Source organism: Schistocerca americana, chromosome 4, assembly GCF_021461395.2.
Source record: "Schistocerca americana isolate TAMUIC-IGC-003095 chromosome 4, iqSchAmer2.1, whole genome shotgun sequence".
Taxonomy (NCBI): domain Eukaryota; kingdom Metazoa; phylum Arthropoda; class Insecta; order Orthoptera; family Acrididae; genus Schistocerca; species Schistocerca americana.
In genome coordinates this window covers 571,259,889-571,287,026 of record NC_060122.1, presented here as the reverse complement: position 1 = coordinate 571,287,026, position 27,138 = coordinate 571,259,889, and the positions used below count along the sequence as shown (strand labels likewise).

The window sequence follows — 27,138 nt, the reverse complement described above, 5'->3', positions numbered from 1 at the left end:
CGTCATCGCAGTGGAGGAGGGTGACTGGACGCTCATATTCAGTCTCTGTTTATCCAGCTGGTTTGAGCACCAGGATAACTCGAGCTCCATAAGAGCCAGCGGAATGGGGACTTCTAATAACGGCAATTCTTGGTTGACTTCCTTCCATCGCAGGGCCATTAGGTCCTTAAATTTCCCGTAGAGTTCCGACAGAAAACCTTCTGGATGCAGTGATTTATTAACTGCCCAAGTGGCAAGGTCGCCCTTAACATCATTGCTCGTGACCCGTTCCAGAAGGGATGCCAACGCCGTATCACAAGTTTGCCAGCAAGGACCAGGTTCATCATCATGGAACATCTCCTGATATAGTTGATCATAGTCGTCTATGCACGTATGTGTGATATCTTCCTGGTTCATCACCCTGCACCATCTGAGAGAACGACATAGTGTGCCGATGTTCGTCACCTTTGTTGCTGTTCCTAGATAATTTGGCTCATGGAGGGAGGTACTTCGCCAATCCTGCCCTGGAATCGCATCCACATCACAATACCTTCAAACCTATGGGGAAAGGGTGAGAATCCTTGCTTTGGCATGACGGAATATTGCCTGGCGATTGGGAGATGGTGGGAGGGCCGTAAGCTCTTGGAGAAGCACGTAATAGAAGTCCATTATTTGTCGATGCCAGAGCGATCTTTCCCTACTGTAACCAAACAGCAAATGTCATGAAGTGAGTCTGAGAAACTTTAACTGCCATCAAAGTCGCAATGTATAATGCAACAATCGACTTTCACGTCAGGCCCCCAGGCTACGTTCTGGTTGCCTACATTCTTGATACCCAACTTCTTCACACGATCTGTCTCTGGAGGTTGAGTATGCAGATGCACTATGTTCTGAGAAAGCTGTGGGGCAGTGCTCTACTGCTAGAATCGCTGTGACAAGGACAGAGCAGATGGAGATGTGGTCGATTTTCCTGGTGAAATGACTGGTCACATAAGTAAAGCGTGGGCCTTTGTCATACTTCGAAAGTACCAGCCAGATGCAGGTGCTGTACCCCGACAGGCGGTTTGCGGCATGGAGTGTAGTTTCGTTGTTTGTCTTCTGAGTCAGAAATTATTAAAGTCGTGACCCATAATGACGCTGTCATAGCGGCCCAAGACGAGATGTGTGATTTCTTCCACACGAAACCGTGAAGAATCCCACATTTACCAGAAGGAACATAGGCATTAACATATCAAGTCCCGTGATTACTTGACGCCAGTCGTCTTTCTCACATCAAGTGCATCACATTAGTTACATCTACTCCATGTCACACAAGAGGCGGCATTCCACTGTCTCCCATAGTAGCGGAGGCAACAACTTGTAGAGGTCTGCGTCCGCCATCCTGAGCATATTCGCCCAACAGTTAAATGTTTGATACATCATATTGAGATTGATGGAGGCAATCTTTTAGGCTGGCAGCTGGTTTACAGCTTTTCATAACAACATGGGGAGAAGATGTAATCGCAGCAGCAGATCAATCACGCTGAGCTGCACCTTCACTGCACAAAATTTCCTGTCTTCTCCCATGCAACAGTCGCCTGTACGTCCTAGGCCGAATATTCAGTGACAATATCATCCGCCTTTGCCATTGGGTGTCTTCATCCGCCTTTGCCATTGGGCGTCTTCAGAGGGCTCCACAAGCGATATGGCAGCTATGGAGATACTTCTCATTAATGTGTGGCTCGTTCATTGCATTGGTCGGCAATCAACGGCTGTCTGACCAATAGATTCCTGGCTCAGAGGAAGGACCTATGTCACAGTTCAACGTGGAGTCATCCATCAGAATCTCATTGTGGTGGTGGGAGGTAGCATTTCCACGCGGCTGTGTTGTGGACCCACCAGGTGAGGTCATCTTTCACTTCTTACGCCTCTTTGAGGTCCACTGCTTCCGGTGAGACTGCTCCTCTGTCAGATGATGGGAGTGAACCTCGACGTCAAGGCCATACACAAAGATGGCTGTGGGCAGAACCATTGCAGAAATTCCCATACAGCCATGAGGGTGGTAATGACCTATTCACACAGCATGATGGGGGGACAGCGTTAGTCATTTGTTGTCCATTCTAGTGAGATCTTGACATTGGAGGTTGCCAAACATCGTGTGGCTGGTCAGGCACATGGATCTGACTGGGTCCCATTCAGATCACCGCCACATGTGTGAGAGGTAGATATAGCTGGTAGTGGAAGGCCGCAGATCTATAGGTGAGAACTGCACAATACATCGCTGCAGACAACCTGAGCAAATTTCGCTCTCTTTCCCACATCCCAACTAGCTCCTCAGTAGATTGTCATATATTGCTATCCGCGATGTAGAGGTAGGATGGAACATGGTTCCTGAGGTCAATGCATACTTGTCACACTCCATTTAGTACAAGGTTTATAGTGATTTGAGCCCACTTCTCTGCAAAGTAATTTTGAATCATTGTGTAGGGCCTGAGCATAGACGCTACATTGTCAATTGGCATTTCAAGTGGTAGTCCATATACTGGAATCGTCCTTAGGTTAAGAACCACGTGATTTACAGTTGCCAGACCAATGTTACCTTCTGAATATTATGACTTGAGCCTGTCCCTCATCTTCTATAAAACTATATCATATGGGACATCAGTCACTAATTTAACGTAAGCCACACAGCAGAGATGTTGATACGAAAATCAGTACATGGGACCTTAACATCGTTTTGAAGAAATCGTTCTACTTCCAGCGCCTTTGGACGTGCATACTCAGTCGAGAAACACAATTTCAGCGTCGATATCCGGTAGGAATTGGCAATTAATTTCGGAAGACACTCACTTGCACGAAGGTCGCTGAAGCAAGTAAACTCCTCGACAGTGTGTGCTGCAGTGAGGACGTAAACAACTCTGTCCGCACTGCCTCATTGCCACAGGCAGACTGCCACTCCTGCTATCCGAGCTTGCTTCACGTTCAGTGAAAATTCTTAACTTATTTCACACTACTTCTCCCATTGTCACCCATTTCCAATACTTTCAGCTGTTATCATGATTTCCACATGAGGCTGGGCCTACGCTGCAATCACTTAAGGTGTTTCATGTAATTCGGTGATGGCCGTGCGGTTAAAGGCGCTGCAGTCTGGAACCGCAAGACCGCTACGGTCGCAGGTTCGAATTCTGCCTCGGGCATGGATGTTTGTGATGTCCTTAGGTTAGTTAGGTTTAACTAGTTCTAAGTTCTAGGGGACTAATGACCTCAGCAGTTGAGTCCCATAGTGCTCAGAGCCATTTAAACCATTTGTAATTCGGTGAAGGCATATACACGTTACTGTTATGTGTATGGTGTTTTGCCTTTCGGACATGTCCAAGAAAAACAAACAGCTCACATATGGTAGTTTGATGTTACGCTACCACAGAGTTTACAGTTCGTTTCAACAGCTCATAGAGGTAGCGCGCTAATCCAGTGATAAGCACTGCTTACTTCAGGACTGGTTGGTGCTATGCAATGACAAAGACCAGAAAGCAAAGAAATGTGTGTCTTAACTACACTCCTGGAAATTGAAATAAGAACACCGTGAATTCATTGTCCCAGGAAGGGGAAACTTTATTAACACATTCCTGGGGTCAGATACATCACATGATCACACTGACAGAACCACAGGCACATAGACACAGGCAACAGAGCATGCACAATGTCGGCACTAGTACAGTGTATATCCACCTTTCGCAGCAATGCAGGCTGCTATTCTCCCATGGAGACGATCGTAGAGATGCTGGATGCAGTCCTGTGGAACGGCTTGCCATGCCATTTCCACCTGGCGCCTCAGTTGGACCAGCGTTCGTGCTGGACGTGCAGACCGCGTGAGACGACGCTTCATCCAGTCCCAAACATGCTCAATGGGGGTCAGATCCGGAGATCTTGCTGGCCAGGGTAGTTGACTTACACCTTCTAGAGCACGTTGGGTGGCACGGGATACATGCGGACGTGCATTGTCCTGTTGGAACAGCAAGTTCCCTTGCCGGTCTAGGAATGGTAGAACGTTGGGTTCGATGACGGTTTGGATGTACCATGCATTATTCAGTGTCCCCTCGACGATCACCAGTGGTGTACGGCCAGTGTAGGAGATCGCTCCCCACACCATGATGCCGGGTGTTGTCCCTGTGTGCCTCGGTCGTATGCAGTCCTGATTGTGGCGCTCACCTGCACGGCGCCAAACACGCATACGACCATCATTGGCACCAAGGCAGAAGCGACTCTCATCGCTGAAGACGACACGTCTCCATTCGTCCCTCCATTCACACCTGTCGCGACACCACTGGAGGCGGGCTGCACGATGTTGGGGCGTGAGCGGAAGACGGCCTAACGGTGTGCGGGACCGTAGCCCAGCTTCATGGAGACGGTTGCGAATGGTCCTCGCCGATACCCCACGAGCAACAGTGTCCCCAATTTGCTGGGAAGTGGCGGTGCGGTCCCCTACGGCACTGCGTAGGATCCTACGGTCTTGGCGTGCATCCGTGCGTCGCTGCGGTCCGGTCCCAGGTCGACGGACACGTGCACCTTCCGCCGACCACTGGCGACAACATCGATGTACTGTGGAGACCTCACGCCCCACGTGTTGAGCAATTCGGCGGTACGTCGACCTGGCCTCCCGCATGCCCACTATACGCCCTCGCTCAAAGTCCGTCAACTGCACATACGGTTCACGTCGACGCTGTCGCGGCATGCTACCAGTGTTAAAGACTGCGATGGAGCTCCGTATGCCACGGCAAACTGGCTGACACTGACGGCGGCGGTGCACAAATGCTGCGCAGCTAGCGCCATTCGACGGTCAACACCGCGGTTCCTGGTGTGTCCGCTGTGCCGTGCGTGTGATCATTGCTTGTACAGCCCTCTCGCAGTGTCCGGAGCAAGTATGGTGGGTCTGACACACCGGAGTCAATGTGTTCTTTTTTCCATTTCCAGGAGTGTATAATAAATCGCGTTCTCAACTCACCATACGAGAAGTTACTGGAGCACCTTCTATCAAAGTTAAATTTTTGTGGCCAATAGTATAGCATCACAGGTTACACCGTACTACCTCTCGCTGACATAGCATATGCATGGAAACGATCCCAGTCAGTGAGATGCGTGCAAACGATCTGAGTCAGTGAGTTATTTTCTGCGAAAGGGCCATGTCACTACTGTCACTGACACAGGAGATGAATGGGAGGAGGAGAAGGAGGAAATAAGTGTTTACTGTTCCGTCGGTAACGACGTCATTAGAGACGGAGCACAAGCTCTGATTAGGGAAGGATGGGGAAGGAAATCGGCCGTACCCTTTCAAAGAAACCACCCCGGCATTTGCATAAGTGACTTAGGGAAATCATGGAAAACCTAAATCAGATTGGCCGGACAAGGCTTTGAACCGAAGTCCTCCCGAATGCGAGTCCATTGTGCTAACCACTGCGCCACCTCACTCGGTAGGAGATGAATGGGAATTATTATAGTCGGAGAATTACTTTCTGAGAATGGGCAATGTTATGTTCTCTGATGAATGTACGTACACAAATAATGGTTCAGTGAGGGGTCATATTGTATATTTGTGGGCACAGTCGACAGTAAAAGGAGGCCCATTAATGTGTGTTGTGGAATCGCTGGAGACGAAACCGTTGATCTACCTACTCTGAGAAGTGAGGTGGTTCAAATGGCTCTGAGCACTATGGGACTTAACTTCTGAGGTTATCAGTCCCCTAGAACTTAGAACTACTTAAACCTAACTAACCTAAGGACATCACACACATCCATGCCTTAGGCAGGACTCCAACCTGCGACCGTAGCGGTCACGCGGTTGCAGACTATAGCCCCTAGAACCAGTCGGCCACCCCGGCCGGCGAAGTGAGATGTTTCGAGCTTTTATCATGAACGGTTCAGGTGCTCTCCTTGAATGTGGTTGCAGAACTGTTCTTCCCTTCCCATTCTGCGAGTGATGTGCAAGAAATGAGTAACAGGTTTCCTAGAAGATAACTAGGACACCATGGTTCTCAGTAATGACCTGCACGTCGCCTGATTTAGAACCATGAGATGCCTTTCTGTGCGTGTATCTAAATAATGATGTGTATTGCCAGAACTCACAACCCTAGATAACTTTAAAAACGGGCACTGAGGAAGCTTGTCGCGACATTATATCTGCAGATCTTTTAGAACGCACACGTACGTTCAGAAAAACGAGCACTCGTTTGAAAACTTTACTTAAATGTACATTCCACCACCAGAAAATCCATTTGAACATAGCCAGTTGGGTAGAATATGTATCATCCGTCCTTAACACTTTGAAATTTTCTAGCTCACTATCTAAAATTGAGAAAAATTTGACTCAAATCGAACTGTATACACTTCGTTCAAATACTTCAACTACATGATATAAATAAATAATGTCCTATTCAAAAAGTTATATCTCGTTAGCGTAAATCTCTTGAAAATAATTAACTAAACTATGCTCGTAAACCCCAGGTAGGGTGTTGCTTACGTTTATGTATCTAAATAAATACTCATTCACTTTTTTTTTTGTACGTTTAGGAGTAAAGCACCTCTTGTCTTTAGTAATAAAGGAAAGACTTCAAATGATGACGAAAGAAGGAAATATAAGAACATTTAGTGATAGACAGGAGTATAGTTTAAAGCACCTTTTGTCTTTGGTAACAAAGGAAAGACTTCAAATGATGACGAAAGAAAGAAATATAAGAACATTTAGCGATAGACAGGAGTATAGCGATTTGAATCATTTAAGAACGAAATAAACAGGAAGTGCAGCAAGTGAAGGTGAAATTGCGCCAGGAAATATGCAGAAAAATCTAAAGAAACCGTCATCTCATGGTCTGATTCAGCGCATAAAAAGATTAAAACACTATCGATGATACGAAAAGTGAAGACGTCAACATTAAGAACGTGAATTCCACTGTTAAACACATAGGACAGGCAGGAGGAAGAGGACATGTATGATGACGTAATAGAAGTGAACATGGGAGCCGATATTCCGTTTAGCAGAGCTTAGGAAGACATGCGATGAAATAAGGCAAAAGGCATGGGTAACATTGCTTCGGAATTTTTGCCATTGGTGGAGATGGCAACCAAACCAAAACCAAAAATGTTGTGTAGATATTCTGAGACTGGAAGATATACCAACAGGCTTTCGGAAAAATATCAGCCACAGAATTTCGAAAATGTTAATGGTCAGATAAGTGGTAGAACCATCCCACAAAAACTCAGCAGTAGATAAATCCAAGTTTATTACAGGAGTAACACACAGTAGAAATTTAATCTCTGTTGGCAAATGCACCAGAGCGGTAGTTGTGATGTAGCGCATGATAATGGAATCTTATGGAAAATAAAGACCGCTAGCTGGATTTATCGACCTAGCAAGAGTGTTCACCAGTTTTAAATATAGCAAGATTTATAAATTACCTGCTAAGGACATGAGTGCTAAGTTCGGAGGAGATGTCCCGTGTATTTAGGAGTAAAGATTTCAGGACGGGTAACGAGTTGTGCTTGGGTACTCAGATGGTACAGCATTTGCCCGTGAAAGGTAAAGGTCCGCAGTTCGAGTCTCGGTCCAGCGTAAGGTTTTAATCTACAGGAAGTTTCATGTCAGCGCTCACTCCGCCATAGAGTGAAAATATCATTCTGGAAACATCCCCCGGCTGTAGCTAAGCCATGTCTCCGCAATATCCGTTCTTCCAGGAGTGCCAGTTCTGCAACGTTTGCAGGGGAGCTTCCGTGAAGTTTGGAAGGTAGGAGACGAGGCACTGGAAGAAGTAAAGCAGTGATTAACTAAAGTATCTTCACTGTCCGAGCTGTTCAATAACTACATTCTTCCAGTTCAGCTTCCCATCAGTATGTATATAAAAAATGTGGAGCATTTTTTTGTTCACTGACTCTTGTTCGTGTGCTATATCAGTTAGCAGTAAGACTATTTACTGTACAAAACGGAATATATCGTGTATTCTCAAAATTTAAGGAGAGTCCATTCTCAGATAATCATTTAATTATTCTTCGACAACCGTCGGTATCAATCTCTTCTGTTGCTTCCCTCTAGTGAGATAGATGATAACGCAACTATAGCCGACAAAAAGTCTCAATGATGCTTGATGAATGTTAAATTGAACATCATTCACATATACTGGATGTCTCTCCAAAGAGTCATCAGGCACGTTTTCCTAGTCTTTATACACTCCTGGAAATGGAAAAAAGAACACATTGACACCGGTGTGTCAGACCCACCATACTTGCTCCGGACACTGCGAGAGGGCTGTACAAGCAATGATCACACGCACGGCACAGCGGGCACACCAGGAACCGCGGTGTTGGCCGTCGAATGGCGCTAGCTGCGCAGCATTTGTGCACCGCCGCCGTCAGTGTCAGCCAGTTTGCCGTGGCATACGGAGCTCCATCGCAGCCTTTAACAGTGGTAGCATGCCGCGACAGCGTCGACGTGAACCGTATGTGCAGTTGACGGACTTTGAGCGAGGGCGTATAGTGGGCATGCGGGAGGCCGGGTGGACGTACCGCCGAATTGCTCAACACGTGGGGCGTGAGGTCTCCACAGTACATCGATGTTGTCGCCAGTGGTCGGCGGAAGATGCACGTGCCCGTCGACCTGGGACCGGACCGCAGCGACGCACGGATGCACGCCAAGACCGTAGGATCCTACGCAGTGCCGTAGGGGACCGCACCGCCACTTCCCAGCAAATTAGGGACACTGTTGCTCCTGGGGTATCGGCGAGGACCATTCGCAACCGTCTCCATGAAGCTGGGCTACGGTCCCGCACACCGTTAGGCCGTCTTCCGCTCACGCCCCAACATCGTGCAGCCCGCCTCCGGTGGTGTCGCGACAGGCGTGAATGGAGGAGCGAATGGAGACGTGTCGTCTTCAGCGATGAGAGTCGCTTCTGCCTTGGTGCCAATGATGGTCGTATGCGTGTTTGGCGCCGTGCAGGTGAGCGCCACAATCAGGACTGCATACGACCGAGGCACACAGGGACAACACCCGGCATCATGGTGTGGGGAGCGATCTCCTACACTGGCCGTACACCACCGGTGATCGTCGAGGGGACACTGAATAGTGCACGGTACATCCAAACCGTCATCGAACCCAACGTTCTACCATTCCTAGACCGGCAAGGGAACTTGCTGTTCCAACAGGACAATGCACGTCCGCATGTATCCCGTGCCACCCAACGTGCTCTAGAAGGTGTAAGTCAACTACCCTGGCCAGCAAGATCTCCGGATCTGTCCCCCATTGAGCATGTTTGGGACTGGATGAAGCGTCGTCTCACGCGGTCTGCACGTCCAGCACGAACGCTGGTCCAACTGAGGCGCCAGGTGGAAATGGCATGGCAAGCCGTTCCACAGGACTACATCCAGCATCTCTACGATCGTCTCCATGGGAGAATAACAGCCTGCATTGCTGCGAAAGGTGGATATACACTGTACTAGTGCCGACATTGTGCATGCTCTGTTGCTTGTGTCTATGTGCCTGTGGTTCTGTCAGTGTGATCATGTGATGTATCTGACCCCAGGAATGTGTCAATAAAGTTTCCCCTTCCTGGGACAATGAATTCACGGTGTTCTTATTTCAATTTCCAGGAGTGTATATGCAATTTTCTTTTCACAACGTCTAGCTGGAGCAAGCCCAAACCAGTGCTGCTCATCACGTCTTTAATGTAACGCCAAGCGTTGATAGAAATCGTTGGTCTGAATTCCAATACCAACAAAACGATTTTTAAAGTGGAATTTTACATTTCCATTCGGCAGAGCGGCTGCAGATTAGTGAAACAAGAAGAATAACATGTACATCAGTAGTGTCATCACTGCAACTGGCCCGCGGTTACTCCTATTGTCACACAGAAGTTCTACTCACTCTCTGCTCTAGTACCGATTTTCCATCATGTTTTACTGTTCTGTTAATAGACGCCATGTGGAGAGGCCGCTCGGTCTGAGACGCCATGCCACGGATTGTGCGGCCCCTCCTGCCCGAGGTTCGAGTCCTCCCTCGGGAATGAGTGTGTGTGTGTTGTCCTTAGCGTAAGTTAGTTTAGGTAGTGTGTAAGTCAAGGGACCGATGACCTCAGCAGTTTGGTACCTTTGGAATTCACACAATTTTTCTTAATATATATAGGTAAAACGAATTTCACAACAGTATAATTTGATAGCGTTCTCTCGAATGGGGACGTAAAATTACGACTTAAAAATCGTTTTATTTTAATCGTGAAACAAAACAACGCATTCCGTCCATCCTGGACGTCGTATGAATAATTTACTGAGTAGGATTTGTATGGAATGACACAAGCTACTCACTGCGATAACTATATTGCTAACATCAAGGGAAACACCATATAAAATGAGGAATTTTGATACTTTCTTTATTTCATCCGTCTCAATTTGCTGCAGTGTTTACTGGTTTCGGGCTGACACTCCCGTTCTCAGAACACACACCTAAAAATTACAAAGTACGTGATATACAACGTTTAAATACAGTATGCGTGTGCATATTAGAGGTACGTACATGCTTATGGACACACCTTGTTATTAACTGTAACTAGTCATACAATATGGTGGCACAATAAGTCAAACTGTGGGCAACGAGTTAATGTTTACTGACACAACCAAAGTGACAAGTATTAGTTTCGATAAGCTATAGAACGCTTGGATAGGTGTCGCCCACACACATATGCACATGAACATATGGTTGCCTATTAGTCGTCTATGGTACTGCCACACCCACTGTATTTTTTGATAACATTGTTTAAAAAGCAGCAAAATATGAATTTCACATTACCGGAAATATTAACAATTTTGTTTCACAAAATATCGTAACATCCGAATCAAAATATCTATTTCACATTACAGGCAATTTTAACAAATTTGTTACAAAATATAGTACCATCCAAATGAAACGCAAAAAGCCAGGAGATAACCGTGGGCACCCCTGTCTCTAACCCTGTATTTTTACTGCAGGTACAGTACCAAATAATATTTCATTCCATACAATGCATCACTGCTGAAATCAAAAATGCTTTCTAAAATTTTTTATTCTATGTTATGTACATACTGTCCAGTGAAATAAAATAAACTGAAAGACATAGAACAGTTACATCTTCTTTAAATCAAATTATTTCCGTAACCTTTAGTAACAAATCCACAGTTACGCAATAAATAAACATTACACAGCACCATGTTGAGGTTCATCCGATGCATTCGTCAAACATGATGCGAAGGTCATTCGTACTAGTGCTTTGATCATACATGCTTAATGTTGTATGTAAAAGTATTGCATTAAAATGCTGGTAGTTCAGCATCACATAGGTTTACATTACGAAAGATCGTGTTACAAACACAGAGAGAAGTTATCAGATTTCCTCAAGGTTGTGGACCTACTATCCCATTCCAGCATACCTCGAAACAGCTAACCAGAGAAAATGTACCAGACAACCTGCAGAAGGAACCACTTGCAAGGAATAGGAGTGGGCCGAAAATAGAACGTTGTGATACTCCCTTCGTTGTTTTCCCAGTCACTACAAATTTTACCATCTCAGCATAGTTTGAATTATTCACCACATGTTTGCTAAATATGATTCACACCAGTATTGTGTTAAGGCATAAAACCTAAGTTTCGTAAGAGAGTACCATGTTCTACGCAATTGAAGCCCTGGAAAGATCAAGGAAAAAAAAGACGTACACACACAAGTGGCTATGTTCTACAATGAGGTGAGAAAGTCGTAGGATAGCGATATACACATATAAAGATAATGGTAGTTTCAATAGACAAGGTAGAAAAGGGAAGCGCATTGGCGGAGCCGTCATTTGTACCCAGGCACCAAATTTCTGGCATTACCTCACACCTCGGACGACGCTGTGGCCAACGGCCTTCACTTAACGACTGAGAGATGCTGCATTTGCGTAGAGTTGTCAGTGCTAACAGACAAGCAACAGTGCGTGTGAATGTGGGACGTACGAGGAACGTATCCGTTAGGACACTGCGACATTGCCTACAGCACCTCTCCTAGGCTCAGACCGTATCGGTTGGACCTAGACGGCTGAAAAACCGTGGCCTGGTCAGATGAACCCCGATTTCAGTTGGTAACAGCTGGTGGTTGGTTTCGAATGTGGTGCAGACCCGTCAAGCCACGGACCCCAGTTGGCTAAATGTCATAGTGCAAGCTGGTAACCGCTCCATGAAGGTATGGTCTGTGCTTAAATGGAGTGGACTGGGTCCTCTGGTCCATCTGAATCAATCATTGACTGGAAATGGTTATGTTTAGCTGCTTGGAGAGCATTTGCAACTATTCATTACGTCCAAGATCCCAAACAACGATGTAACATTTATAGATGAAAATACTTCAGGTCACTGGAAAACAATTGTTCGCGGTTGGCCTGAGGAATCCGGCGATTGATTGACCAGCCACATAGCTCGATATTAAACCCATCGAACATATATGAGACATATCCGAGAGGTTAGTTCGTGCTCAAAATCCTGCACAAACCACCTTTCGCCATTATCTATGACTATAGAAGCAGCCTGGGTCAAAATTTCTACAGGGGACTTTCAACAACTTGGGTCGATGCCTTTTCGAGTTGCTGCACTACGCCGGGCAAAAGGAGATCCGACACGATATTAGGTGTCCCATGACTTTTGACACTGCAGTTTATTATTTCAGGTTTGAGTGAATGTATAAGTAACATTCTCAGTCAAACAACCCTCCAGGACTACAGCCGGTCGCAGCCTGCAACCCGGCGTCACGCAGTGGCGGCTTCCGCGAACTCGCACGCGCGTGCGCCGTCGGCTGGCGGGCTGCCCGCCGCGGCGGCTGTGGCCACCCCGTGCGCCGCGCACAGTAGTCGCTGCGCCCCTGGCCGCCCGCGCGGACGCTGCCCGCACAGCAGCTGCGCCTGCGTGCCGCCCGCACAATGCGGCCGCCCCCGCCAACGCCACCTCCGAATGTGACGCCGCCTCACGTGACTCCCGCCTCAGCACGCACCGGCGCGCCAGTCGCTCGTTTCGCGGGCCGCGGTCTCGGGCGCTAATCGCTCGCACCTCACCGAGTCGTTATCGCGGCGATCCGTACCGCTGTGCTCACAGTGACACGATACAGACTAATAGCGGAAGCGAGGTGACATAGCCCGGAAATGCTGACGAAGTGTTCCTGTAACTGCATGTCGTGGTGAATTCTGCGATAGGAAATTCGTTTATGTTGAAATTTTGTGTGTTCTTCAGGCAATATCCGTGCATCATACGTTGCATTCTATACATTTGCGAAACTGTAGCATAAACACCGGACCTGTCAGTCTGATAAGATTTAAATGTGTCAACTGTCGTTCTACAGCAGGATCGTTGAGGGAAAATAGGTGTATTCCAATTAAAAAATAATTTTCGGGTAATAAAAATAAACACATCGCAAGCATCCTAAATATAAATCAGTTTGACCCCGCACATTTATATTCACGTAAATCTTGTTATTCAAACCACTTGTTGAAATATATTTTACATTCGCCGAAGTAATATTGTCGCCACATGTCCTTCCTCTGATAGAAGTTATTGCTGAGTGGTGATATAAAAGAAATCTTAGCTGAATGTCCATATACAGACGTCGCCTGCTTGATACACCTTTCTGCAAATAAACCTTGTATCGGAGATGCACTAGCTTCAACTACGTTTCTTATCAACGCACCGACGACAGACCTACCGTATTTAATGAATACGTCGGCATTCTCACAGTAAATATCCTTTTATTAATAATGAGACGAAGAGAGAAGCAATATTCCTCTGTTTTCCCGAAAAAACATATGTTCAACATCGAACTCGAAATTTTTCGGAAGCAACTCTCAGTGTTTACTTCTCTGAGTCAGATTCTGCGAGTGCAGTCAACATACTGGATCGTCCTGTTTACGATTCACATTGTCTACGTTTAAAGTGTTCGTAAGTTACAAATTGTTACCGTTAGTTGATGAAAATTTTAAAATATTATATAGTTGTTGTTGTCAAGAAGTGCGGTCACTTTGATCTGAATCACTGTTAAAAATTCTTTTTCACATTGCACGCAGAAACAATTTCGTGTTGGTGAGACATAATTTTTTCAAGCCTGGAATGAATATTTATAATCTGTGCAGAGATGTATGATCAGTACACATGTTTGTAGGATATAAGTATTCAATAAAACCGTCATAAGAACTCGGCCCTTTTGGCCTGTTTCAGTTTGCTCAGCTGCATAAACAACATACGTAATAAAACGCTGTCCCAGTTGTTAATAATTGCAGAATCCTCTAAAAGAACAGAAATTTACGTCATAAGTAGTTTGTCCATCATAAAATGCGAAATTAATTTGCAGGTGCGTTGGCGCCCTACAATTCAAACGAGAATACACAGTGTTGAAGAAATATGTCTTCGCAATTCTGTTTGTATACCTTAATTAAAGAATAAGGAGACTGTAAATACATCTTCAGTAGTAGAAATTTTGAATCATAAGGTCTTCTAAAGGGAGAAAGAAAAAAGAACTTTACTATAGGAATATCGCTACTCCTTTCCTGCAAAGAGCTGTTGAAGGATTTGTTTTTAGCACCTTTCATCGTACAAACTGTATCTCAGATTAAAAAAAACATAATTTGTAAACTATAGTGGAAGGGAACTTGGAAATATCTATGAAGGTGCTGTGACGTATCTTTCGATCGTCTTCTAGGATGTGTAGTGCTATTGAAGGGAAGAAAGAGAAATATGACAAAGACTTGACATTCGGACGTTGACATAAGCACCAGTGAAAGTGAAGTATTTCGCTGTTTGTAAAACTGTAGTACTGCACGTTGATCGATTTCGGAAGTCTGGTTTTCGACAGTGCTTGACTATCGGCACTTCGACGGTCGCGTCCTGCTGCTGAGATTGTAGTGGAGCACAGTGCCTATAGAGGAACCTCGCGGCACTGCAGAGCAACAAGTGATTTACAAGCAGGGCGGCAGGAAGAGATGCCGAGCGCGGGCGAATGCTAGCGCACCGCCGGCGGAGGCTCGGCTGCCTGGAGGCGGCGTCGGCAGCAGCGGCGGGGGCGGCGGCGGTGGCGGCGGACGGGGCCGCGATGGACGCCGCCGCCGGCAACCTGACAGCGGTCAACGCGACGGCCGCCCCCGGCGCCGGCGCCGCCTCCGGCCCGGAGGAACTGTGGCAGACGCTGGTGCGCGAGCGGGCGCCGTTGGCCGCGCTGCTGCTGCTCTTCTCTGCGGCCACCGTCTTCGGCAACGGTCTCGTCATCGTGGCGGTGGCGCGCGAGCGCTACCTCCACACCGCCACCAACTACTTCGTCACGTCGCTCGCCGTCGCTGACTGCCTCGTCGGGCTCGTCGTGATGCCGTTCAGCGCCGCCTACGAGGTCGCCAATCACGCATGGTTCTTCGGAATAGACTGGTGCGACGCGTGGCGCTCGCTGGACGTGCTGGCGAGCACGGCGTCCATCCTGAACCTGTGCGTCATCTCGCTGGACCGCTACTGGGCCATCACGGACCCTTTCTCGTACCCCGCGCGGATGACGGGGCGGCGCGCGGCAGCGCTCATCACGGCCGTGTGGGTGTGCTCCGGCGCCATCTCGTTCCCCGCCATCGCGTGGTGGCGCGCCGTGCGGCCCGAGCACGTGCCGCCCTACAAGTGCCCCTTCACCGAGAACCTCAGCTACCTCATCTTCTCATCCACCATCTCCTTCTACCTGCCGCTCTTCGTCATGGTGTTCACCTACTACCGCATCTACCGCGCTGCCGTCGTCCAGACGCGGTCGCTCAAGCTGGGCACTAAGCAGGCGAGTGGCTCTTGATGTTCTTCCTGAGTTATGAGAATGTTATGAAAAGGATAAATTGCTACTCACCGTACAGAATAGATGCTAGAGTCGCAGCTTGGCGCCGGCATATGCGTGTGTATATGTTGTCTATTTCAGAAGCTCTTCTGGCCGACAGCTCACGTGTTTTTAGTAGTAATTACGTCATGTATTTCTGCGACTCAACATCTCCGCTATACGGCGAGTAGCAATCTATACTTTTCATTATTCTCTCATTATTCCATGGATTTTCCGCTCTGTGATTATTGCTAAACTATTTTTCATGGTGGGTTCTACCTATTAACCTATGCCACCAGCTAGTCTCTACATTTTCTCTCTTCATATGAAATATGTGCCTCTTCTTGGTGAAACGTTTACAGTTTATATCATAACTAACTTAGCGTCCGCTACTTCGCTCGCGTAAACTGTATGGTCTACACAGATTTTATTTTTGTTTCCATTCAATGGAATTTTTACGTTGTTCCCAATTTGCAACACATTTTAACGTTTTCACGCTACTCAAGGCGATAGAGGTACGGCCTTTTCAGAAAATACCTCTGATCAAAATGTAATTTTGGCAGCCCGAGTCCAAGGCTTTTGTTAATCATGCTTTTGCGTTTTTATGGTGATATTTCCATAGACACTCCCATGCACTAACACGTATTTCATTATATCTAACCGAGAGATGGAATATAAGTTTTCGAAGATTAAAAATTTTTTTAATATAACGAAATAATTCCTTAAAAATTTTCGTCATTTATTTCACTCCTATTGGGGTTAAATTTCCAAAAATGGTGAATCATGCATTTCTTTATTTCTGATGGAGAAACCAAATACGAATTTTCGTAGGTCTAGCTTTAAAATTGTGTTTATAGCGAAATATTAAAAAAAAAAATTCATCCCCTATTTCACCGCCTTTGGGATGGAATTTCTAAAAACCCAACTGAAATGACGCCTGGAGTAAAAGATAAACGAAGATCAGCAACTCCTCCATATTTCAAGTCTCTATCCTTAGGGTTTGGGCTACATTTAGCAGAAGCAAACGAACCGTTTGCTAGTCAATTACGAATTTGTGCCCAACTACATGTCGACTTAATCCAATAGTTTACATATAAAATAGATTTGTACTAACCAGGACAATATTGCGTATCGAAGTCATACGCAGCTTGTTATCACACATTCGCAAGTACTTCGCAAAGACTTCTCTGCACCCGGATATTCATAAGAAAGTTGTTGCTTCCACTACTGTAGGATTTCACCTGTGTGAACTGTGGCTATTAATTATGACACCCTGGGAATTTAGGACCTTAACAAATGCATTACGTGATTGAAATGGTTGAGGAACCCCAAAAACACAAAGTGGGGCAAAAAAGGTTGTCAATGTTTAGTACGTAAAGAAAATGGTCCATTTAGATACATGATTTCGCTTTTATGATACATGATTTCGCCTCTATGGGACGATGGGCCGTCGAAATTTGAAAAAATGGGACGTCAAAGCTTCTTAAGACAAACTTTCGTGTCCTAACAGGTGATGCAACCGTTTTGCCATCCGTGTGAAGTGGACACCCGGGCTGCGCCTTCGTCCTCCTTCCGCTGCCGACTAATGGAATGCACATCTCATTAAGAAAGGCATATTTGTGAGTTGTTTCCAGCTCTTGAGGGCGTTTGTCACAACTTCGTACACAAGCCTTTCGATTGTTGTATAACTCTTCTTTTAAATTTCTTCTTTGCTTATCCTCCCTTATTTGATTTTAACATTCTTCATTAGGTATTACTCATTTTCTGTTGTTGGGGGCTGCCAAGAAAGAAATTTCTTTGGCAGTCATTCAATCCCTATTATCACACACCCCTATCATTGTATACACCGTTGTTCCACACTCTCGGCGGTACATGAAATGACAATGAAATCTAGACCTTTAGCTGCTTACAGACGTTGATAAATATCAGCGCGGACATTTGAAATTTGTGAACTCTGACCGGAACTCGAACCCGGGATCTCCTGCTTACATGGCAGACGCTCTGTCCGTCTGAGCCATCGAGGACACAGGAGAGGGCGACTGCAGGGACTTATCTCTAGCCCCCTCTACCCCCCCCCCCTCAACACCGAGACACACACTTCCAACTTACTGCTCACACAGTACATCTGTACATTTGTAGTGACCCTTCCCACTATACTCATTACTCGCGGCAGTCAGTCTACCGATGCCGGTAAGAATTCGGGCAATGTGAGCGCATCCGCACTGAAGAAAAAAAAAATGTTCAAATGTATGTGAATTCCTAAGGGACCAAACTGCTGAGGTCATCGGTCCCTAGACATAAACACTTCTTAAACTAACTTAAAGTACAGATACCATCTTCATATTCATACTCGGCGCTACAGGTGAGACATTTTTTCGCTTGTTGATTTGCTTATTTGGGATCTTCTCTCGCTCTGAGACTACAACTTCTTTTCAAGACATTCATTTGCCCGGCTTCAAGTCTTCTTCCGTTTTGTTTCGTCAGTCCTCAGGACGCTGCGGCATATAAACAAATGCTTTTATTAGTAATTCATATAACGTTAGCTTTTTGTCATTTGTTAATTTTATCTAACCAAACATAGACTTCTCCTCGTCGATTGTTTGTTTGGTTTGTGTTGTCCCCTGCCTCATGAATTGTTTACTTGATCACTGATCTGGGATAATAACTCCCAGATACTTATACTTATGATAAGCTTTAGAAATATTTCCGTCTATGATGATTTCATGATACTTAAATCCTAGGGAAAGATACTTTGTTTCAGAAATATTTATTGTTAATCCTACCTTATAATATGTTTCTACAATTTTTTTCATACCAACGCTTTATCATAGTCACCTGTAGCCAATATAACTTGATCATCGGGAAGGAGTAAACCCGATAGGTACTTCCCCTCTATTTCTAATCCGTTTGCTCCACACTTTGTTGTCCATTTCTTAAGAATTTCGTTAAAATTATCGTAAAGAATAGGTGCTAAACAGCACCCTCGTCTTGAGCACTTCAAATGGACGATGTATTTATAATTCAGGTATCAAATACAATTCGAACACACATTGACACCACTGTTATCCAACTTCAATGATCCACGGCACTCAAACTACGCATATTTGGACAGGGGTTTCCTCTTACGAAATTACTACCTTGCAGTCCCTCATGTCATACTAACCAGTACTGGTGGTCTTCCATACACCTGGTTGACCAGTGAATATAGTTCCGTTTCTTCTAATATTTTCCAATATTATCATCGTTACTCTGCTTTTGTACATAAAAACTTAGCAAGCCACCTTAAGGTGTGTGGCGGTGGGTACGTTTGGTACCACTGTCTTTTCCCTCTCTCCCTATTCCGACCATGAATAGCACGTGGTCAGCACTATTGCCAGTGAAGCTCTAATTCCCTTGGTGCCCTTGTCATGGTCATTTCGCAGGATGAATTGGGAATTGATACGTCACCAGACACCTCTTGGAACGTGGCTGTTCAGCAATAAACCTTTCCGTGTTGCTTAAGGCTGTTCTCGTAACATCTGCCACTAAAGTTTGTTGAGATTTTCCGTAATATTTGCGTACAAACTAAATGTTTCAGTGACGAAATGTGCCGCTCTTCGTTGGATCTTCCATAACTCTTCTGTTGGTCATAATTCGTTAAGTTCCCAGGTAATCTGTTAGATACAAGATTTTTAGAAGTAGATGTAATACATTTTTTTTTTTTACTAATTCGACTGTCCGGTCTGTGCTGTACTTCATATGGTACGACCTATTCTGAATATCTCATCTGTCCCCCTCTCTCTCTTCTCTCTGCCTCTCTCTCTCTCTCTCTCTCTCTCTCTCTCTCTCTCTCTCTGTCTCCCTCTCCCTCTCTCTCTCCTTGTTGTCTACACAGTTTCGGACGCGCGAGTGTCTATCTGCGAAGAGAAAAAATGTTTATCGTCACACGATATACTGTTGTCGTTTCGTACTATACACGTATGTTGCACTGATCTAGATTCTGATATATAGACATAAATTTCTCTTCTGCTACAGAATCACTTGAGCTTTTCATGACATTGAAGATATTGCGATTGTAAGAAATTAAAAGAATGCAATCAGTAAATTAGTTATTATCTACGGACTGTGGGTTATTACTTCCCAAATACAAATATAATTGTAATTAAACATTTTTAATAAAATACATAATCTAAGACAGCGATTCTAAAAATCCATGTACGTTGTTGTGGCGAGCGAATGTGGGGCAGCACACGGCTCTGCTGCTACTGAGGTGCGCGTGTTTCACGCTAACAGTTGTTATTGTTGAGGTCTTCAATCCGAAGACTGGTTTGATGCAGCTACCTTTGCTGCTCTATCCTGCGCAAGCCTCTTCCTCTCTGGAAAACTACTTCAACCCACATCCTTATGAATCTGCTTACTGCATTCGTCTCCTTTCCCCCATACGATTTATCACCCCCCCCCCCCCCCCCACGCACACACACTCCCTTCTTGCGCTGTGCTAAACTTACGATCACTTGATGCTTAAGACTATTCCTGTAAACCGATCTCATCTTCTAGTCATGTTGGGCACAAAAATGTTCATCGTTGATATTTCACTTCCATGCGTGGCTACACTCCATACAAATACCTTCAGAAAAGATTTTCTAACACTTAAATCTATATTACAAGTTAGCGAATTTCTTTTCTTCATAAACACTAACAACAGCACTTCATTTAAAGTCGATGTGGCTTAGTTCGCAATTGATTCTGCCGTTACTTCTTCATGGTCAGCTTTCTGTTGTACTGGAAACGATATCGTAATCTTCTTCCCTGTACTTGAAATTTGTTTGCGGTGACTCGTAAATTGTCCACCATTATTATAACCTTGTTAAATAATCTTCATATGACACCATAAAAATTTATAGAATTATCATTATCGTCAACAGGCATTTAATCAGTCACCTACTCTGTCATTACTCGTCTCTCGGAATACACCAATTACAGCTACGGTCCATCGACCATTCATTCAGTTGTCTCTATACTCTTCTCGCGTCTAATATCCTCCAAGTCATTTACCTGCTGAGCAAAGCTCAGTTTTTGAACGGTTTTCGCGTTGGAAGCTCATGACTCAATTATTAAAGCCTAAACTCGACACACAATATTGATCGCTGACCACTGATGCTGACGGTTGATTCATGTAGTTTAATACTTTGTATGAAGCGTTTTTTTTTATGTTCTGATGATGGGCTGCACAAGAAATGTGGCAATATACAAGAATTTTTAAACATCAAGCGACCATATATTCTAGCGACCTATTGAGCAGTGGCATAAGTCTCTTCATGTTTACATAATGGCCACGGACCTTCTGCACGTCTTCACGTTCACATTATGACACTGATTACACTGATTGTAGCCTTTGTGTTTCTAAAGCATCGCAAACGTGGGTCACAAACCTTTTTAGTGTTCCAAAAGCAGTCTGGGTCTTTTTTCTCCCCGGCACATTTTCTTTGCAATCACTGTCTGTAACTGACCTAAACGCTAGAAGAACTACTTCTATGACTTCGTTAATTTGTACAGTTTGAGTTTAGAAATGTTACTTTAATCTAATGTTAATGGAATGCGAAAGTGTTCTATTAGGTTCTTGCGTTGTCTGATATTGTATTTGAACGACTATCTATTTTTCAGTAAATTTCTGAATGTTACAAACTGCTGAAGGCGATCGTATACGGAAACAAACCATGATTTCTTGTGTCATTTCACCTGCTTAAGTCTCAACTCCATTCGATATACGGAGTAACAACATTCCGTAAAACGTGTAGTGGGGGCGTTTAGCTGATATCGTAAGATACAGAATTATGTAGGAAATGGAATATGTCACAGTTTGCCAGAACTAGCTTCAAATAAGCTGTGTAATTTTCGTAATGTAATCTTTCGGACAAAAATGCCTTGGAAAGAGACGCTCTCGTGTTAAACCACCGTAACATCTTTCACGCGTTCTGAGCCTTACCTCAATCCACATTATTATTTTCACTCCGCTGCTCCAACATGTTTCTGTTTGTTAAGAATGTTTTGGCATTAGTCCAACCAACGCTTTCTTCTGGCAAAGGACTACCAAGGAAATAATATATTTCCTCCAGTGTAGCGTTTAGTACCTCTCTATTTTGTCACATGACCTTGATAACGACGACGATCGTTCATGAAAGGTGGTCACCACAAACACAAAGATTTTCAGCGAAGTCAAATTGATAGAGAGTTACTATGAACTTACTTAAAAGATATACTCAGAACATTCAATAAGATGTCATGAAAGCGGAAAATCATGTAAAAACGGATGGGAAAGACACACACACTGGTTGTATCTGTACCACTCGTGCAATGCTGCGAAAACAATTGCAGGGATAGAAGAAAGTAAATAGCGACTAGTGTATCTGGCAGAAACACCATGCGTGAATTCTACAATAATTTTCAGTCAGATCCTGACGAAAGATTTATCAGAAGATTCTAGGAAGTTTTGGTCATAAATAAAATCAATTCACGGATCCATCGCCTATACACCCTCTCGCCGATCCATGTGATGTCGAAAATGGGTGTCGAAACTGAACACAACAAGCAGAAAGTAGAAATTTTAAATTTTACGTTAAAAATATGTATAGAAGGAAAAGGATACGCCGTACCCACATCTGACCACCTCATAGACTCAGTCCGGTTGCTGGAAAACAAAATTATTTAAAGTAAACTAGACGGAAGACCACGATACAATTACAGTTACATTTTACGTTGGATACGTCATAGCTCATATTCGCTTGCGCAGCGAATAGTCTCGTGTGACTGGAGAAAGAGCACGCCCACTTCATTGCACGAAATAGATAATAGCTCGAATGCGTAGTGTTATAGACCAGTATCACTACCATCCGTCTGTTGTAGGATCCTAGTGCACATACTCATCTTCTTGAGGCAGTAAGTTTTCAAAAATCATCAACGTGGGTTCAGGAAAACAACTGCGTAAGAAATGCATTTTGATTTATTCGTACACGACATGTGACAAACAGTAGGTGCTGATGACCACGTAGATTCCTACTTCCTATGTTTCCTTTTGGCGTTTGTAGAACTCCATCACTCACGTTATAAAATGTCTTCTGTAGTTTATTTTTGCGGCTATCTAAATATCAGTATGGGAGATTTACATAACAGAACTCGCTTCACAATGAAATAAACCTGGCCATGTACCTAAAGCGAATACGTGTCTTTTTTACTGTTCAAGTACTTCAGTTACTCAGTTACATGATGGTAGATGTCAATTTGAAATACAAACAGTGCAAGGCAAATTATTTCTTTTTTATGCTCTTAACTCCATTTCCCTAACTATGCCTATGATCATCCAGTCTCGTTTAGCACTTATGTTTGTTTCACATGCACATTGAAGTAACCATTGCTACGTTGCGTTTCCAAACTAGTTAAACAGGTAATCACGATCACGAAGCCTTTTCATTTATATTCTGCTCTCAATACTGTTTTTCCCCGACAGTTACTGATTCTGAAACACAATAAAGAATCAATCACAAATCCACTGAACAATCTCCAGCGCCCATCTGCAAATGAACTGAATTACTGAAATACTTTTCTTCTACTAACGGACGTAACACTTTGAACTGCTAATTCCACATTCTACGAAATTCTTTCCACCACTTACACTCGACACGGCTGCCTGCGATCGCTTCATGCAGGATCCATCAACGACTTTTCAGCACACGACAAGTAGGCGCGGGGGGCATTGTTGATATTACACATTAAGACAATGCTCCCTCAGAGAAAAGGCTCTCTCGGCCCCGAAAGTTCCAGAAGCCAGAGATAAGTATGGAGTACAGTGTCCATACGCTATGACATCGAAGATAGCACTACTTCTTACACGCTTAACGCTCTTCCACAAGGTCGACTAAAGACCGGCCGGCCTAAGTGGCCGAGCGGTTCTAGGCGCTACAGTCTGGGACCGTGGGACCGCTACGGTCGCAGGTTGGAATCCTGCCTAGGGCATGGATGTGTGTGATGTCCTTAGGTTAGCTTTAAGTAGTTCTAAGTTCTATGGGACTGATGACCATAGAAGTTAAGTCCCATATTGCTCAGAGCCATTTGAACCATTTTTTTGAACGGCGTATAATTGACGCAGATGGAAACGTCATGGTACAAATTTAATTTAACAAAAATTTTACCAGTATAAATCGCTGTGTCACAATATGCATACCAGCCTAAGCGCGGCTCGTGGCTGCTCCTCAGTTTGCGTTAGAGACACCCAATGTGTCTCCATGAAGGTTCGCGCACTGCTGGCAAACCTCTTTCACAAAATTGGTGACGGTGAGCCAGTAGCCCTGCAGAAGTTCTGGAGACACAGGGGTATGGAAAAAGGCATAGATCCGATGTCTGCTAAGGATCTGGAAAAAATGATTACAAAATTTGCAAAGACAGATTCATTTTTAGTTCAACCTGGCAGAGGGAGGAAAGTAGCTGATCCGACGTGTGTCGACACTGCTGAATAGATCGAGCGGTGGTAGGGAAACGTGCAGCGCACGGAGAACTGCCAGAACGTTAGACAAGCCCGAGAGCACATTGCATAAAATCCTGCGAAACATCTTGCTTTGCTGTCCATACAAAATCATCCAGGTTCAGGAGTTGTTTCTGCTGACCTGCCAGCAAGACAAACGGGTTTCCTCTGGAATTTCTCTATAACATGAAGGTGGACAATGAATTGCCATTGAACATTCTGTGGACTGACGAATCCCATTTCAAACCTCCAAGGACATTTCGATACGCAGAATTTCAGAATACGGACATGGTAAATCCGCGCGCACAGCAACCGATAACAGTTCATTTTGTGTTGGTGACTGCATGGTGAGGGTTGATATTCTATCGTAGGGTAGTATCTTTTCGAGGAGATGCGTTCTGCAGTTCCTGTTACCTATACCGCGACTGGTAAACACTATAAGAATCTTTTGCGCAACTATGTCATTTGAAACCCTCAGCGTCGTGTATGTATGGGTAGTAGGATGATTTCTGCGCAAGATGGCCTTCCAACAGACATTGCGCAGCCAGTGTAGCAGCTGTTGCGAAGACATTTTGGATTTGCTAGAATTATCAGCCGTCATTTACATATAGCCCGGCCGTCAGCTGATCTTAATCCGTGTGACTCGTGGCTGTGGGATTATCTGAAAGATTTTGTGTTCGTGCTCAAATTACGAACAGAACTGAACTGAAGGCAGGCGTTGTGCGATACATTCTGAACGTGACCTCTGAGACACTGCGATCTGTTGTGCCACATGCTGTTTCATTATTTCAGCTAGTGGCAGAAATCAGTGGACAGCATATAGTACACGTCTCACGCCAGTCTCAAAACAATTAGACACCGATATCATTTTGATTTTTATGCTGTTTATGGCCCAAGAACAATGGAAACCAATGTCATTTAGACTTTTTAACGTTTCCTCGCTTCAGGACAGTTAAAAAGAGATTTTTCTCACTCGATGTGGCACAATATTGGTGGGCTTACCTAACTAACAGTGCGACAACTGATGGCTGCGAAACATGTGCAGTCATGCACGTTGACAGTACGGATGATTTAATGTGCAACTGAAACCATAGCCGTCGCAATGCGATTCGTTTTTCATTTGAAACCGATCATATTTACACCTACATCTACATGATTACTCTTCAGTTCACAATTAAGTGCCTGGCAGAGGCTTCATCGTGCCAACTTTAAGCTAATTTTCTAACATTCCACTCCCGTACAGCGCGCTAGCTCTGATTTCTCTTGTTTCACTGTGATGATCATTTCTGTATATGTAGGTGGGCGCCAACAAAATATTTTCACACTCTGAGGAGACGGTTGGCGATTGAAATATTTTATGAAAAGGTCCTGCCGCAACGAGAAACACCTTTGTTTTAATGACTTCCACCCAATTCGTGTATCATAACCGCAGTAATCTCTCCCTTATTTTGCCATAACACAAAACGAGCTGCCCTTCTTTTAAGTTTTTCCATGTGCCCTGACGATTCTATCTGATATGTGTCCCACAGCGCACACTACTATTCCCGAAGAGGACGGACAAACGTAGTGTAAGCAGTCTCTTTTTAATCCTATTAAGTAAAGAGCTAAGGCGACCGGTATTGGTAAAACTTTCATAAATTCTTTTTCTTTTTGTTCCGTGACGTTTCCCCCTGCGTTAATAATATGCTGTTCAAATTTGACGTCATTCTAAGCATCGGTTCTCTTTATACAGTGTTTTCAAACTGGAGCTTTAATTGTGGACATCCAGTAAATAAATCATCATTTGTTATTGGAGCTTCTAGTATTGTTGTTAGAATATCCTGGACATTGCTTATTTAAGGACTGTGAGTGCCATTATTTATGGGTTAGAAAACGAAGCCGCGCGAGATTAGCCGAGTAGTATGAGGCTCTGCGGTTATAGACTGCGCGGCTGGTCCCGGCGGAGGTTCGAGTCCTCCCTCGGGCATGGATGTGTGTGTTTGTCCTTAGGATAGTTTAGTTTAAGTAGTGTGTAAGCTTAGGGACTGATGACCTTAGCAGCTAAGTTCTATAAAATTTCACACACATTTGAACACAACACAAAACGAAGTGTTAAAGTGAAAAAAAGTTTAATTTTAGCAGTGTTCTGTTTTCTTTCAATTTAATATAGCGTTGAAGGCATTGGAGGAAGATCAAGCTGGGTGTGGGGTGAATTCTATTGAAGAAATCACGTCAGAAAATCGTTTTCTCGCTAGATGTAAGATCATTTAGACACAAATTAATCGCCAATTTAAGGAGACCCAACAACTGCAGCTCAGTCACGAAAGAGGTAAATCGCTGGTTTCTAACGCGACTGGGACCTGGACTTCACAGGTCGGTAATTTTACACAGATCAAGTGACTAACTGCAGTATTCGGTGTTCCTTGATCTCCGTAGTGGTTACTCATACAGAAAAATCGCAGCGAAAAAGGCCAAATTAGTCGTAGCATCTGCCCTTCCTGGACTAAAACCATACGTTTGATAGTTAGATGACACACCGTAAGCGAAAATTTTTCGAACATTTGAGAGATCAAGAAAGTACAGTGGGAGTTGGCAGGATGATTCAATGTCACTCCAGGAAGCGACGCGACTATCAGAGAGTTGCCAGATATTTTCTACAGTGTTGACTAGTCCCAATCATCCTCGTAGCTAGGTGGATTCCATTTCTTGATCAATCCAGGAGTAAAGCTTGCACTTCAAAGATGAATCGCGAACTTTCACCAAAATGACAGATGCTTGAAATACGACAAGTAGAAAAACCTTCAACATCGCAAACGAGGCGGGTTTTTAGTTTTTTAATATAAACGACAAGTAGAA

At 44.5% G+C, this 27,138-nt stretch overlaps 1 protein-coding gene across 1 annotated transcript; it reads left to right on the top strand.

The window, feature by feature from the left end:
- Positions 1–278: 278 nt before the first annotated feature.
- LOC124613622 (dopamine receptor 2-like) lies at positions 279–16,992 on the top strand (the record flags this gene model as incomplete). Its single annotated transcript, XM_047142337.1, has 4 exons — positions 279–370; positions 12,707–12,986; positions 15,144–15,776; positions 16,948–16,992. Coding segments are annotated over exons 1-4 (1,050 nt in total), but the record flags the coding sequence as incomplete, so codon positions are not given.
- Between the last annotated feature and the right edge of the window lie 10,146 nt (positions 16,993–27,138).